The sequence below is a fragment of the Alligator mississippiensis genome, chromosome 4, assembly GCF_030867095.1.
Source record: "Alligator mississippiensis isolate rAllMis1 chromosome 4, rAllMis1, whole genome shotgun sequence".
Classification (NCBI taxonomy): Eukaryota; Metazoa; Chordata; order Crocodylia; family Alligatoridae; genus Alligator; species Alligator mississippiensis.
The window spans coordinates 239,482,372-239,499,343 of NC_081827.1; the positions used below are offsets into that span (position 1 = coordinate 239,482,372).

General features: G+C 40.3%; 1 protein-coding gene across 6 annotated transcripts in view; it reads left to right on the forward strand.

The window, feature by feature from the left end:
• Positions 1-16,972, forward strand: part of NCKAP5 (NCK associated protein 5) — a 464,916-nt gene that overhangs the window by 351,829 nt on the left and 96,115 nt on the right. For 5 of the 6 annotated variants that reach the window (XM_059727432.1, XM_019480457.2, XM_059727427.1 and 2 more), the window contains exons 9-10: positions 9,976-10,080; positions 13,199-13,390. In XM_059727432.1, coding sequence (XP_059583415.1) covers positions 9,976-10,080; positions 13,199-13,390 — 297 coding nt within the window. The remainder of the gene's footprint in view (positions 1-9,975; positions 10,081-13,198; positions 13,391-16,972) is intronic. The other variant, XM_059727429.1, reaches the window with a different exon arrangement.

Here is a 16,972-nt window from a genome sequence, read left to right on the forward strand (position 1 = left end):
ACAGATACTAGATTAACTGCACATTATCTACTGTGCAGTACCCTTTATGTTGATGCTGGCTAGGAGCAAATTTGCTCCCAGTCAGCCACACCAGCAGGAGCCACAGGGGATGGGGGAGTTCTCTACCCCCCATTCCTGGTGCTGCTCAACTCCCAGCTCCCTGCCCAGGAGCTGGGAGCCGATCATCACCAGGATGGGATTGCTCTCTGCACCCCTGTCCTGGTGCTGGGCAGCTCCTGGCTCCCTACAGGAGCCGGGAGTGAAACAGCACTGGGACTGGGGACCTCTCTGCTTCCCCGCTTAGCTGGGGGCTGCCTGGGAGCTGTCCTACTTATGGGGCCGCTGCTGGTGAGCCCTTGGCTTGGTGGGGAATCCCTGGCAGTTCTGGCTAGCCACCTGCTTGGCAGGGAAGTCCCACGCAGCCAGGGAATTGGTGGCAGCTGTCCCACAAGTGGGATAGCTCTGGGTCAACCCCCTGCTGGGCAGAGAGTCCCCGCTGGGCTTGCTGGCAGTTCTGTATCCCTATGTACATGGGACTGGGACAGCTCTGCTGGCTATAGCAGCAGCTGTCTCCTGGCATGTGCACATCTGGACTCCTGGGGCCAGGAGTAGGTGCCACTGCAGCTGGCAGAGCTCTCTTGGCCCATGTGCATTAGGACTGCCTCCTGTGTCCTCTGTTCAGCCCCCAGGCTAGCACTGTGGAGGAGCCTGGAGTTCCCCCCTGGCTGCTGCAGGGGGGCAGAGCAGGGCAGGAGAAGCCCTGTACTGGGCTGCTCCTGTTAGGAGCAGATTTGCTCCCAACAGGGTGCAGATTTGCTCCCAACATGGTGCACATGTAGACATGCTCTCAGGGAAGGCTTACTGCACAGTATTGTATTGTGCAGTAAGCCTATATCTCTTTAATAGCACGTGTAGACGTTCCTCCAGTGAAGCCACTGGAATGGAGCAGTGGTTTTGGTTCAGTAAAACATCCAAGAATTGGGATGCTTATTCAAGTCTCCAAAGCTGTGCTCTGATACTGCAAAAATGGACTGTTCTGTAACTTTTATATATGTGCATACATTTTCCAGAGCTGTGCCCTGGGCTGGAAATCTGCTGGGATCAGGTTTTCTCTTTGTATTTTGGGGTTTTCAGACCAGAACAACAACAAAAAGCTGAGGAGAGAAATGTTAACAAACAACACAGAATTTTATTTCTAAAAATAGTCAAATAGGTTCAGAGAGTCTTTGGTGCAAGATCTCAGCCGGTATGAATCCTCATAGCTCCACTGAAAATTACAAAGCTGGCAACTTACTTTTACCTTCTAAATCTTTTCAAACTAGTTGGTCCATCTGCCAAACAGCTGTATTAAGAAAAAAAAAGTATAGAATAAGATACTTTCTGTTCCTGATGATTTGAAATTAAATTATCATAGCAGAAAACATACTGTTATTATTAACAAGAGAAGTTATAAAAGCCTGAATATTTTATGGAAAACCTTCTGCTATTTTCCTACTTTATCTGACATTCCTATACCATTAAAAATATTCAAAGAAGTGCAAATCATTCAGGGAAAGGAGAATACAGCATGTTTAACATTAACCTTGACAAATTCATGCTCCTGCAAGGTAAGTAGATGAACCTTTCTTTGCCTAGCATACCTGCCCTGGAAAAACCACAGTGACAGAGGACAAGAAAAAGATTCTTACCTCCTTTGATTTCTTTTAACATAATAAATTAATGATTTTAACAAAATCCAAGTGAGAAGGAATCCCACTTGGGAAAACAGCTCATTGTTACTGAATTTCTTAGCAAAGCAGTGCTTGCTGTCCTCTGTCACCATGTATTGATCTAAAATATTATCCCTGAGCCTTGTCTCTCCTTTTCCTCCTACAGGCAAAAGGGTAGAGTTAGATAATAGTATTAATTTTCCAGACATCTGCACATGTTTTAATAGCCTTTAGAAGGCTTGAAATGGTTTCTATTTGCCCACCACAGGGCTAAAATACCATTAAGACCTGGATTGTAGCAATACATAACCATCATAGCCTCATAGTTCAACCTGGCAATAAAAAAGCTAATTTATTTTATCGGAGATTTAAATTAATGTGATGAACTCCTCTCTCAATGACGGTAGCACCACTCTTACAAAAGTACCTTGCCTGTGCACATCTTTGTACAAGCACATTTTGCAATCCTGCAACAAACTCTTGTATAAGTTTTGTTCTTGGTAGTATGTGCCCGTGTGTGCTTGCACACACCTGTGCACACATGTGCTTCTTGTCATTCCAGAGGCCTGAGTTTTTCTTCCTAGTGTTACAACTATGAAAAATCTCTTAACTCTCTGCTTTGCTTTCTTATGTTACTCATAATGTAAGAGAGGATGAGGAGTCAGCCCAGGACATTTTCTGGCATTTAACAGTTAACTCACCCCCATGCTTGGAAATGTAGAATGGGAGAGAATTGTAAGGGTTAGGCAAATTCAGTTTACATTATCTTTGCTTACTATGCATATATACATAATGATTAGTATATTTGTGAATATTGGAGTAAGCAGCCTCTAGGTTCAAGACAGTTTTCATTTCCAGCTGTATGCTGGAGGAAAGCTTTAGCTTATCCCATTATAAAGTGATAAAGCAGCATTTGATAACAGGAGCTTGTGTGATAAAATGATCATGGCAGCAGTGAGAAAGAATCTAATAAGGGAATTGATCTGCAGATTCCAATTCTGTAGGAGCCAACATCGATCAACATAAATGTCAATAACAAGATCGTATTGAGGTCTGCCTAATTCCTTTAGATGATTTTTGGTTCTAGTGACAGTCAGAAAGTGAATGTGAAAAGAAGTTTTTAAAGTATAAGAATTGCGAGGACAAAGGCCAAAACTATATTGTGCTCCAAGAGCTTTCATTGCCCATCCTGATGCTAACTTGAAAAAATTAGTGAATGTTGCACCATCAAAAACTTCTACATTATACAAAGCACAAAAACACTACGTTCTCTTGGATACCTTGGGACTGAGGTGCTCAACCTCTGGCCTGTAGCACAGTGTCATTTGGCGCACCAAACTCCCCACGGGTCTGAAAATTGGGCAGCGGGAAAGCAGTGGCTCTGCTCCCCTGCTGCCAAATGTATAGCCCCTGAGGACCCTGAGTCCTGTGTGCTGGACCCAGTGCCCGATCCCAGCATGCAGGGCCAGGTGTGCAGTGGAAGGGGCAGTGCCAGGCCTCTGGGATCCAATCCCAGCATGTAGAGGGTGGGAGGGGTTGCTGCTATGCCAGTCCCAGCGCATGGGACAGGGAGGGGTTGGTACTTGGCCCCCAGGGCCAGATCCAGCCTGTAGACAGGCTCTGTGCCAGTCATCTGGCCTACAGGGCCAAAAGTTTGAGCACCACTGCCTTGGAATAAAAAAAGACAGTCCTGCCCTTTGGTGTTAGAGCGCAGAGATGTTATGCAAGGCAGGTCATAAAAATTAATAGTATAGTTCTTTCTTATCACAAAAGTTTAAAGTATAAAATGGGGGGGAGGGGTTGGAAAGAATCTGGCCACCCTGAAATGTAATGGTAAAGTCTTTGCTATCGTGTGCATAATCTAAAAAAAGTAAGGCGTCATAATATGCAGCATTTTGTGTTATAGTCTTTGATGTCCCATACCTATATGCTGTTGGACTTTATACTATAAAGTGGGATGATCCTTTTATTTCATTCATTTTAGATCAATGGAAAGCTATTTATGAAAAGTATTTGCTGCTTTTCCTATTAAACGAATAAGCATGGAAAGTGAAGATAGCTATTTTAAGCAGGTTCATATTTTTAGAATGTATTTTGCTTCCTAATATACTTGAGTCTTCAGTGAGCAAGGTCAATTAAATGCATTAATTTAATTAATTATTTACCTCTGAGTAGATTATTACCAGGTTATTGGTGTAAACTGTTGACTCTAAAATAATCATAATCCCTGGGGAATTTCACTTTACACATATTTTCCCAAGAAAACTAGGGAGTTCATTTTATCATTGCTGCAGTACTTACAGACTCCTAACTTAGCGCTATGAAAATGAGAAGTAAGAGCTTGAAAACACTGATAAAGTTATAAACTGAAAGCAAGCATCAGAGAGGATTACTTTGTATCTTTTAATGTAACTTTTATTTGAAGCAGTTTATAAAAATTAATAAAACTAGACGGATTTGGAAGGGGAATAATTTTAGGCTTATAGAAGCACTGGCAAGTGTTTTAAGAATATAGAGAGATTATGTTATTTGTGTTGCTGCATCAAATACCTTCTTAATACCTCACAATTTACACTCTAGGACATTTATGACTTTCCGTTTCAACCTTTTCAGTTACTTCGGAATATTCCCTTTTTTTTTTTTCTTTTTCCAAAATGGTTCGACTAGAACCAAGTGTAACGAGTCGGTAGAATCTAAAACAGACGTGAGACCTTTGTTTTATATTCTGTGCTGGATTTGCCTTGTTAACAGGATTTTCTGATGTAGTTGTAACTCCCTAATCTTCCATACAAATGTTTGTAATATCATATCCGTGTACTTTGTCTTGGATGTTGTCAGTTAAGTCTCAGTAAACTCGCCTGGAGGATTTGCCAGCAAGACTGACAAGCCACTGTTAATGCTAGTTTTGAATTTAAAGTTTGGCAACTTTTGTATCTCCTGACTTTTAATAATTTTTAGCAACTTCACCCTCACAGGAAAGAAAATAAAAGAAATAAATTTAAACTTGAACAGGGAAATATTTTTTACTAGATTAATAGAAAATCAAAAATAAATCCACTTGACTTGGGTGAAATTTCTGGAATAGCTGGAAGCTGCCTTTTTATACACTGAAATGATTTGGCTTACTGAAATGTATTTTACAGTTAATCCTTTAATATGCCTTTAATGTCTAACTTTTCCCACTGTTAATACTGAGCAATATTGTAAGCTTCTAATTTTATTCTCTACATTTCAAACACCGATAAATAACTATCTCCAGCTTCTTGCTTATACCACCATGAGGCATTCCAGACCCTGGGGCTCACTTACTGTAGGTTAAAAAAAAATTAGAAATAAAGCTACAGGAAACAATGATGCAAGTCTGCAGAGACAGTTTACAAAATCTGGTGTTTAGGCTATAGGAGAAAAAATAAGTACTGTATGTTCTGGCATATAACATGCCGCTTTCCCAACCTAAATCACCTGCCCCCCCTCTGCCCCTCCAAATAGAGGTACAAGTCTTAAGCAAGGAAACTGATTTTCTGACTGGACTAAAAGCACCCTGATCTGATTCCTGAACCAAAGTATAGCTGCTTCGACATTATAATTTAGGTAGCTGAGGGAGTCGGTTGACTTAATGGCTCAGAGTTTTTCATTCCACGGGTATTAATAACCAGCTCTTCTTTTTAATGATTTGCTGTTCCACTAATCAGGCTAACCGTCCTTAGGACAATTTTGGTGTCTGCTAGCTGCTCCTGGTCTCACTTCTTTTATTTCACAGCCTTGGAGATTCATCAGCTCATTTTAGAATCATAGATCTACCCATAGAGACTAGCCTTCAGCAACAGCTAGGGTTTCAACTTCAGTTCAGCAAGAAAGGTAGGGTGAATCAGGTGAAGATTAGTCTCCGTCCCTGCTCTGTGCAACCATAACTCTGGATAAATCTTTTTTCCTTCATTTTGCCTGTCCAAAATACATTGCATAACATATTCTGGGCGCGTGTTGATTGTGAAAAGATATGGCAGTACTTTTGAATCACTGACAGTGGCACTGTGGGTGCGTCTTCATGTGTGCTTCAGTGCACGGTAGCCCATTTGACTGGTCATTAAAGTGTCGTGTAAAAAAGTGTGCAATTATGCTATTGCACAGTCAAATAGGCACATTAAATGTCACTTACAAAACATGTACTTTTCATACCATGCATTAGGGCAGCCTAACGTGCATTTTTTCAGTACCTCACATTGGAGGTACTAAAGTTAATGCGTATTAGGGAAAGCACATTAATACACATGTAGCTGAGTCCCACTAAATATCATGAGAGGTAAGGAACAAGCTTTAATTGCATATTCAAGACTGAGATCTCATTTTAAATAAACCTTCACAAATATCACCATATACCGTAATTAGTTGTCTGTAGTGTTAAAACCAACCATCAAGCCTTTTTTTTATTTTTATTTTTTTTTTGGATTTTGCATTTTGCAGTTCAGCATCAGTCCTATGAGTCCTTGTAGTCATATGAGTTACAGCTGTTAACTTGTCCCAGCTGTGGGCTAAGAGCAAAGATTTATTAATGGTTTTACTGGTTTGAAGGTACTGCTATCCCTACATATATAGTATGGGTTTAAATTTAGCAGTCACAGGCAAACATTAAATCATGTCAAGCAGCATAAGGATCCTATTCTAGTTTTAGCTTATGGTCTTTAATTCTGCACTTGCGTACACTAGGAACTTCTGCTCAGATGTGGAAGGAAGAAGTTACTCACTTGAGCAGCTGGCAGATTTACTACCTGTGAACTGTTCTCCCAGTTGGTGTAAGCAAATAACTTTTGGGGCTCCTATTGTGTAGTCTCTCTTTTTTCTTTCCTGTAGCCATTTTGCTCCCAAAACATACAAACTTAATTGCTCTTCCCCCCCACCCTTTCCTATCCCCTGCATAGACATGCTGGATTTATTGCTTCAGATTTTCTTAGCCTTGAACTGCTCTAGGAATGTTCAGTATAAGGATATTTGAGGGCAAATGGGTACCACTCTGGGCTGTGCTAACTTCTGTAAGATGTTTTTTGTAGTACACTCCCCAGTGTAGGTCAACCCTACTCCCATACAGGTATCCCTCAATCAAGACATCCCAGAAGTTCTCCATCAGGCACAGATTCTTAGGTGAATACTGTAATGTCCTCCCTTTTCCCCATATTATTATAGAGAAAAGAAGGGGGGGAGGGGGATGTTCATATTTTTACTGGATAGTTTGCTTTATTTCTCTGTAACTGCATTAGTTTAATTATCTAATCCAAAAGTACTTTTCTTGCTTTAGAGTTTGTAATGCAGGTAATTCTGCATTATATATCTGTTACAGTTGATTTGTCTGTGTACAGGGAAGGAGGAGGGGGTAGGGATATTTCCAGTATAATGATTTCTTAATAAGGCTATTCAATGCAGAAATGTTATGCTGTGCATCTTGAGAACACACTTTCCTGGCTTATTAGTCATTATTTTGTTTTGCTGATTTATGCTTATTATTTATTTATAGTTCTATAGATTAATTGAGTTTAAGGTCAGAGAGGACCATTAGATCATCTAGCCTGACCTCTTGTGTATCACATGGATATACCTGCATTTATCTTAATAACTTATAACTCTTAACAGTTTATCTTGTCAATAATGCTTTTAGGTTAAGGTATTTAAAGGTTTATTTCCTTCTTGAAGAGTTATTTTTCTCACGCGCCTACTTGATAGGCTAAAAAAACTAAGTGGGCTGGGTTTATAAGGATGTTGACAGCAACCCTTGACGTTTCATGTGATAATGTTATAACAATTTGCATTGTTCTCTATGTCACCTGTTGCCATGTATGCTGCTAACTCGTACAATAACTTTCTTTTGTTAAAAATACTGTGAAGAGCCCCAAAAAAACTGAAGTAAGCTTTCAAGCTCTGCAATTTGGGAAGTAATATTGCTGGAATATTTTTCTAGGAAAATAAATGTTAAAGCGTCTATTCAACTCACAATTCCTTAGTCTTCAGCTCTAGTATTGACATTTACCCTAAATTGTGGTGCAGGATTTTGGTTTCCTTGGAGAAGTCATCTTTTGGCAAAAAAAACAGCACAACACCTGCTCATAGAATCCAGTGACGTATATGTCTGGAAAAAAAATGGATATTATAGTGACCAAACCACTGTAAGATCTTCAGATCAAGATTAACAGTTGTACTCACTTAAAACCTGTGAGCTTGGGAATGCTTATTTGCTAGTATTTAATTCTTGGGTGAACACCAGGTGGCAACTCCAATAGCAACATTTTAAATAATGCACACTAAATAGGTAGAGACCAGATAACAGGGATGTTAAGATACTTACACTAGATATAGTAAATATTTATAATGGAAAGCATATTGGATGCAGAGTGTTTATGGCATTCAAATCTACTCAACGGTATGTTAGAGGAAATATGATTATACAGTACATCGATCATGCAAACTGTTTCCCATAATCTTGCCTGAAACAGGATGGCATCAATTGAATGAAAGCATTGAATGAAAACTCAATGAATATGTAGCTTGTGACAAATTACTCACGAATTAATAATTAGTGGTTTAAAATATTACTAAATTGCCTGAAATAGAAGTTTTCAATACCAGCTGTGAACAGCAAAGGCTTTCAGAATCAGTATGTCATTTTGTTCATTTTTTTAGTGGGTGGCATTCCAGGAGTGCAGTCTGAACTAGCAGAGCATTAGGTACTAACGCCCCATCCTGCCACTTGTTCTCCCTCCAGCACAACACAGCAGCACAACAAAAGAAATAATGGTTCCTATACATTTTGATTCCTCTACAGTTGTAGGCATGGGTGGATTTAGGAGTCTGAAAATGGGGATGCAGATAATGTGGTGCCTCATCAACTATAACACAACACACATTCTTCTCCAGGTAAAATGAAATTAGGGCTAGTTTGATGGGGTTTAGTTAAAGTACCCCATGGCCATTTTAAAACGTGCAGGGGCTTAATACGCATGATGCTTCAGTGTTCAATTAGAACATTAAGGAGCATGTGTGTAGGCATCCTAGACTCTTTACTAATATGCTGGGGGCCTAAGGCTATATTAATCAGTTTAAGTTCAAAGTTAAAACAAATATAACTACTGGAATATGCTGTATCATGTATATTAAAAAACATGACAAAAATTATTTAGATAAAAATACTCAAATTAAGCTGTTTCTTTAGTCTTATAGCCATTAATATTAAATGTAAACTTTGGGTGGACCAAAAATCAGAGTGATCGCACCACTGCACCCCCTGGATCCACTGCTGGTTATAGAGTTTGGAGAAGCCAGTTAGAGGGTGGCAAGGATTTTACTATAAGGTCTCATCCAAAGACCATTGAAGTCAGTAGAAACCGTTTCATTTATTTCATCCGGCTGTGGATCACATCCTTCATATCTATAATCCAATAAATTGGCTCACATGACTGATGGGACAGCAAATAGGATCAGTTTGTCTGTTGGAGTTGTTGGCCAAGAAAGAATGTTTATATAAGTAATGCATTTTATTGTATTTGCAATTAAAAATAGAGCTTAATACACCCAGAAAGCTTTGGTAATTAGGATACAGATTAATATGTGGGAAATATCACCAGTTTAGCAGTCCTTCCAAGCAAAACTGAAATAAAGAACTGAGTATGTAATCGAACAGTATGTGAATATTAATGCACAAAATCCTCTGAGTCCCTTGCTCCCTGATGCAATTATTTTCTATTCACATTAATTGTTCCTAACAGATGACATTAATGACTTTGAGTTAAAATGTGTGCAAGGGAGGGCTTCACAAGATCAATGCTGTTTAAAAATAGGGTCACTTTTACAATAATTCACTCAGGCTATAACAACTCCAAAATAAAACAAGGTTAATATGTTGATTGCCTTATAGATGTTAATTCCATAGTTCATTTTTTATATTTTTTATTCAAGCCTGTCAAACTCTGAGGATAGATATGGCTGCATTCATATTAATTTATCATTGTTCAACATGAAATAGTGATAAGCTGTGAAACAATAACAAGAAGAAAAAGTGCAGTTTCCTGTAGATGAAAAATCAACTGTTCTTTCTTCAATGGGTCTTGGTGTTGGTACATGGTGAAATGGCAACCTTTCTAAATAGGACAAATACTCTTTTACCACGGGGCTTGTTCTCCCTTGAAACTTAAATGCGCCGTTTGGAGTTTTAAAAATGCTGATCTATTGCATATTCATCAAATGTTTATGCTTTGGTCATTCCCTTTCCCCCCTCACCCCCCAGAAACTTCATTCCCGCATCTTAGATCTCTCGTCTGGGGATTTGCTTTCAGAGGTAGAAAGGAACAGAAGTTTGATGCAATCACGAACTGCTGATGTTCAGATTCATGTGAGTGTTTGTGCTGTCTTTGACTCCCTCATTTGGAATATACATTTCTCTCTGTAAAGTGTGATGTCATGGGCGAGCCATAAAGCTCATCCTTGAATTGCAGTGTTGTCGAGGCAGATAACAGTACTTTCCTTTCTCTTGTTCTCTAAAATTCAATATCATATCCTGAGTTGATGCAGAAAGCATCACTCTGAGCAAAAAAAAAAAACCCCATAAATCTTGGCAATGTCCCCAAGATACCTTTTTGGGTATTGATTACATCTCAGAGTCTCTGAGAAATGGTCAAGGAGCTTTTTATTAAAGCCCGTGCACCATATTATTCATCCTCCTTTTATGATATATTATGTATGAACTTTTAAAAATTCATGGGCGCTGCATTTTTTTTTCAGATGGGGCTAGCTTTGTGCTTATTTGGCAAAAGTTTAACTGGCGTGGCTTTCATGTTTCATTGACAAAGAGGAAAAAGTAGCTTAAAAAACAGAAGTCACATAATGATGGAAAGAAATAAGGGGAAAGAGAGCAAAACTTTGAGCCTTTCTCTGTCTTTGATCTTAAAGTATAAGAGTGTCGACAAAAATGCAGTCTGCTTGATAATAATATGTATTTTAATGAAAAGCCATTCTTTCTCAGAGCTTCACAAAGATATTATCAGCCCCTTGTACACTCTGTAATTTAGCCTTCAGGTTAGGTTTTTCTAAGTGTGAAGTTTTGTCTCTGTAATTGTTTGATTCATTCAATTGTCTTTCCTTTTTACCAACAATTATGTATTTAAATTGTAATCTGGCATTCAGCTTTTGTACTCTGATTTCATTAAAGATAATAGTTTAAAACTCATGATGAAAAAAATTCAGATTATAGAATGTCAATTAATAAATTAATCTTCAAGTTAAATATATGAACTAAATGTAATCTTTAAGGCTGGCTAAAGAGAAGCTAGAGAAGTCAGGCAAGTTGTAGAAGAAAATGTCAGCGTCCTTTAAAAGAACTGCTGCAATTTAGCAGATTTGGAGAACCTGCCACGATGCCTTTTTATATATTTTCCAGACTTTCTCATTTGCCATAAATAATAAGGATATTTATATGAACACAGATTTTTTTCCCCTAGATATCCATCTGCTATTCTTTCTCTGTAATTATAGGACTATCTCCTTCTTTTAGCATAAAGGGGAGAAAGAAATGCCTCCCAAAGCAGCCAAAAATGGGAGAGCAAAGGGAGGGGTCTGCAACATGATGTGTGCTAACCTTCCCCGCTGGCTACAGAATTCCTTCCATGCAAGTGCCATGTAGATTGGGTGGTATAGACTTGGTGACATGTCTAGCTTGGCATGTAGGGCGCAACCTCATGTGCTGTCTCTCAAACCAGCATGTTTCTCTAGCACCCCAACTGAAACAGTTAGCAAAAGTTTATTCTATTTTGCCTTGCACGGGGTAGACATACCCTGTGCTGCTATTAGCCATTATGCCTTTAAGGCGGGGTGCAGGCATAGACAATGACAGCATTTCCCAAGGGTGCTAGGGGTAAAATGAGATTTGTATCAACAAGGCAAAGGGACTCTGTTGTAGACCCCTCAGCCTGAGGTGTAGGATCTGTGCTCCCTTGTGGTCCACAAGACCTGAAAGCCCCTCCTCTCATACTTCTCGCTCCCTAGGAGCACGTGTGCCAATAATTCCCGGAGGTAAATAAACCTTGCAGCTGCTACCAATGACTGATTTTTCCATTCATGGGTTTTGCCCATGACAGAGAATAATGCTTTGCCCTGTAGTTAGGTTTGTCAAAAACAGAGCATTATGATGTCAGGTGAGGAATGAACAGCAGTAGTGATGAACTCTTCAGCAATAAAAATCCTGTTCTCAGGCTCTTGGCTGAGTATAGCATCAGCCATGGTGGCTAAAAATATGAACAAAAATCCAACCAGCCTGTTACAGGTTAGAAGATGAATAGTCTCTAAATGAAATGTTTTCCTAAGATTTCCATGAAACATTTACATGTTCATTGAACCTATCTGATAGTATTGCCAGCTATTCTTAGATTATATAACTTTGAGTTTCTTTATGTCCTATTGGGATATAAATGTGAAAACACCCATCTAAGCAAAACCATATTAGGCTATAAACAAGTGCAGGAATCAATAAATATTGCTTAAGGCTTGGCTGTAAGATTATCTTCTAGTTTTAATGAAATTCAATGGAAAAGTTTCTGAGAAAATAAAGTAGCATCACTCTTTTTGGTATTGTGGATAATTAAAAAAGTGTCTGATTTTCTATGGCAACTAGAGAATATCAGAACAGCATAACAAAACAAGCACTTACCATTAAAGAAGGTCTAGCATTGTTAGGTATAGGAGTATTAGTTTGAAAACAAATTAAACACATCCTAGATAGTCCTCCAAAGGTTTAATATTTTACTTAAAGTGCTATCTGCTCTTCATTACTCCCTTCCTCAAAGCTGGCATTTAGTCACAGTCAGCTGAAATTGCATTTGGAGAGGGGCGATAACTACACCAGTACTAAAGGCAGCCATAAAGTGTCAATAAATTGCATAAGCAAGAGGCTTCAGCTGTCTGGGAGTGACACAAAGATGGATTGTCCTACATCAGAGACTTTCTTAGACAAAGCTTTGGACTAGATAGGAAACCAAAATTAGACTGTAATGGAGAGATTCCATTCTCAGTGGACATTCTGGTTGGGACACTAAATTAATTTACCTTGTCCAGTTTGTAGAGCCTCATCTGTTACATTGTGGGACTATAATGCAGTTGTCAAGATGTACTTGTACTCTTATAACTTTGTTTGCTGTATGTTAGTGGAACATGCTGCTAATATAAACGGCAACATTCAAATACACTCAAAACACCCTTATTGAAAAGCCAGCAGACTAGCGGAGCCAGAATAAAGAAAGAAAGAAAGAAAATGGAATGAATTCAGATGCGTTTCCATTTTAATATATTCAGAATGAGAGCTATTTATTTTACTTACGCATGTTCGTTTTACATGTTCTTAATGGTGCAATATGAAAATAATGAACTGCATGCTTGCATTTTGCCCTTCTAACTAAATCAGGGGAAAGTGGACATGATCTGTTTTCACCCATATGATACTTCTATCTCGTCTGTTTTAGGAATGCCAGCAGAATGTGAAAGCCGGTATACCTGCCTTGAAATGCCAGAGTCAATTAAATATAACAGGGTCCAGCCGCCTTTATCCCCGGAGCAGCTGCAGTAGCAGTGAACTCTCCCTGTCAAGTGCTTGCAGTGAATATTCCAGCGGCTCCTCCTACACTTGGAATGATGGAAAGACATGCAGCAAAAGGGTGAAGCGAATTGATTTCTTTCTTTTATTAACCCAAGTTTATCTGAAACAATATAAAACAAGATTAATTGAACAGTTGATCATTTCTGAAATATTTGCTTTTCTTCCCCTCCTTCCCATCCCCCCTCAATTTATCACAAAAGTTTAATGGTAGAGTTCAGCAGTGGCAAATGTGAGGATGTGAGAGGCAGGACTCCTTAGTTATTTAAGTTAAGTGGCATAAGAGACTTACAGAATACAACCTTATGCGCAGAAAGAGCATATGCATTTATACATGAGACCAATATCTGCCCCAATTTATACAAGTCCAGTGATTCATTTGGGCTGCTCAGATTTCCTAGGATAGCATATGGTATCATCCTATGAGTAGATTGCTCTTTAAAATCCTCTGCTGGTAAGTGGGTTTTTGGGAAACATTGCCAGTGGCATGTGTTAAAGGAACCACAGACTGCTCTGCAATGTGCACCAGGTTGCAGTGAGACACCGAACCTGGGTTTGTCAGAGAATCTGGCCATGAATGACTCTGAGTAATAAATAATCCTCTCATCCCTAGAGGCTGGTACTTCTAAATGTGGTCTTGACACAAAGCAACACACATTGATACTGCATTTACCATTCATAAATGAAGGGCCTGACTTTTCCAGACTTCGACTTCAGTACCTTTCACAAGCATTACAGTCATTTAAACAGAACATTATAAGAAGTGCAGCCCTTCTACAAGGCACCGGTCAGCAGCAAGAAGGGCTGGGTTCACACGTCAGGGTACCCCCTAAATTATACCAGTGGCTCAAGTCCCTACCCAGAAATCTGAGAACACTAAATTTGTTCTGTTTAAACAAAACCTCATCCTCACAAGCAGTGCAAACACAAAACCCAAATTTATTACAGAGAATAAACCTGCCCCCTCCCCCCCACCACTAAATGTAATTTTAAAACACTGTTGGCTACAAAGCAAAGAGGTAGCACCCTCTTGAGGGAAGCTTCTTCACCCATACCAAGTCAGTCTGGGACTTGGGGCTTCCCAACAGGTAGTTCTGGGGGCCTGCACCCCTATACCAGCCTTTCAGCAATGAAGTGGAGAGTGTGGTCCACACCAGAGAGTCCTATAAGCTGCTCCTTGGGTTCACTGCACTGGCAGGAGCTGCTCAAGAACATGAGTCCTTCTGCGTTGCAAAGGGCTCCTTGTTGCTCCTGGAGAAGTGGCAGTGCCGATCTTTGCTCCCATGGAGAGGATGTGTGGGAGGAGTGGGGTAGAACTGCAGCTCCAGCCAGCATGCATGCACCCCAAGACTTCTGGGCTGGATTACATGGCCTGCTGAAACAAAAACTACAGGGCAAACTCAAAAGGGAGTCAGGTTGATTACTGGCTACAGCTGACCCAAGCGCACAGCTCGACTGAAGCAAAGGACCATAAAAAGAAACAGAGGGGAAAAGCCAGGCCTACCCTCTCGGCCTGGGCTGCAGGTAGTTTGGGTCATACAACTCCACTGGGAGCAGAAAGTTGCAAACTCAACCCCAGCCCAAAAGTAGCAGGATTAAAAACTCCCAGGTTTCAACCGTGTTTAAAGCTGGCAGGCCTAATTGCTGGCCAGCCAATCCAAGGGAAACCAATACCTTCCTCCCTAGTATTAATCCCTTAGAGAAGGGGGAAGAAAAGAAGGAGAGAGGAGATCCCAGACACTGGGATAATTCTCCCTCTCTCTCTCTCTCTCTCTCCTCCCTTTCACTATTTGAAAATCCCTTCTCCCTTGGAGGAGTCTTCACTCTTCAGCAGCCCCTACCAGCTTCCCCTCCACCCCCAGCCAGCTCAGCTCTCCTTATATCCCTCTGCATGACACCACCCCGGCAGGGGTGCCACACTGCTCTCTTCCTCTTAACCAATCTGCCTGAAACGTCTTTGCTCCCCTAGCCAATCAGGCCAGAGGATTTTACATATTTTGCCCAGAACAAGGCCTCAGCTTTCCATATGCAGAACACATGACCGGAACAACTGGGGCCATCTTGCCCACATACAAAAATACGCACACACACACATAGAAAATCACAATACATGAGAGCCAAAAGCACATGCTTTGTATACACAACCCAAGTGTGCGTGGGTGTTACAGAAACATGCCTTTTCATTGAGAGTAGACTCCTTGTCATTTGTATCCAGGGGGTTTGCAACCATTTAAGGATGAGCCATGCAGCCTCTTGCTGTGGCCTTTTATTTCCAAGGGTGCTGCTTCTCCATTCCCTGGAGGTCCGTGCTCCATTGCAGCTCATTGGAGAAGTGCTGCTCTTTGAAACGAAGATTTATAACACACATCTGGAGCACTTCAGTGGTCTTGTCCCTTCACAAAACCCCATCTTCACAGGAAAGTAGGGAACCTAATCTTGCAAAGCCTGCATTTCCTACTGTATTACATCTCATCTATTCCTCCTCCCTTCTGGTGGAAGATATTACCATATAGTATATTTTGCTAGAGTTTCTCCAAATGTTGCTTTAAGATTCTCAAAAGAATATACCTTCTACCGTGCCCTTTGAGGAGCACAGACTACTCTAAATAGTCAGAAAGGTGTTTTATCCTAATATTTTTAGGTGAGGAATAATTTGCCATAATTTTAGGTTAAGTAAGATCATCCCAGTATCTTTCTGTACAAAAATGTCCTTTCTCAAGTATGCATAATTCTTGTTCTGCTTTGAAAGTGAGAGCTGGGCAGCTGCTCTGGGAAGGAAGTGAATACTTACCGGGCACCGGCAACCCAGAGCACTAGCACACTTGTGCTGGGGAGCAGCCTCGAATCCGGTTCCTCCTTGTTGCCATGTGGCCACACTATGGCTTAAGGTACAGCAAGACCAGCTGGTAATGGGCAGGTGCTGGGTTCAAGGCTGTTCCCTGGCACAAGTGTCCTAGTGCTCTGGGCTGTTGGTTCCTGGAGCATATTCACTTCCTTGCCAGAGCAGCTGCCCTGTCCCCAAGCTGGTGCAACCTGGGACCCAAGTAGGCACTTGGCCAGGGACAGGGCTGTTACCAGTCAGCCATGCTGGCAGCTGATTCAATTTGGACTTGCCTGCTCGCATACTTATGCATTTTCTATTCTATTGTGATTGATACTTTTTTAAAGTAAATAAATAAAAAGAAGACTTTAAAAGTGATGAAAAAGGACTTCCATGTAAGAAACTATGAAGGATCTTGGGGTTTTCCCTCAGTAATAGATACCAGACCCTTTGATTAATAAAAAATGAAGTTATACCCATTTTATTAGTAGCTATGCTTATAATAGCAGGATAAACAAGACCAGCCACAGGCCTTTTATGTCCCTAGTTCACTGCTTCTTCATAGATGAATACTAAAAAAATAAATAAAAAATCAGCAGTTATAAGGAACTTTCCATCATCCCTAGTTGCTTTCTGGGCTATTTGTTGGCTTTAAACTTCCTGAGTCACAGCTAGTTAAAGTTATGAAGTTCATAATTGCAAGGTATCACAAGTCATATGCCAAACAACCCTACTTCTTCACCACTGCCACCACTGCTGCTTTACTAATTCTGGCAACAGCTCACTATCTTACCTAGTTACATGTCCCCAATACCATAATAC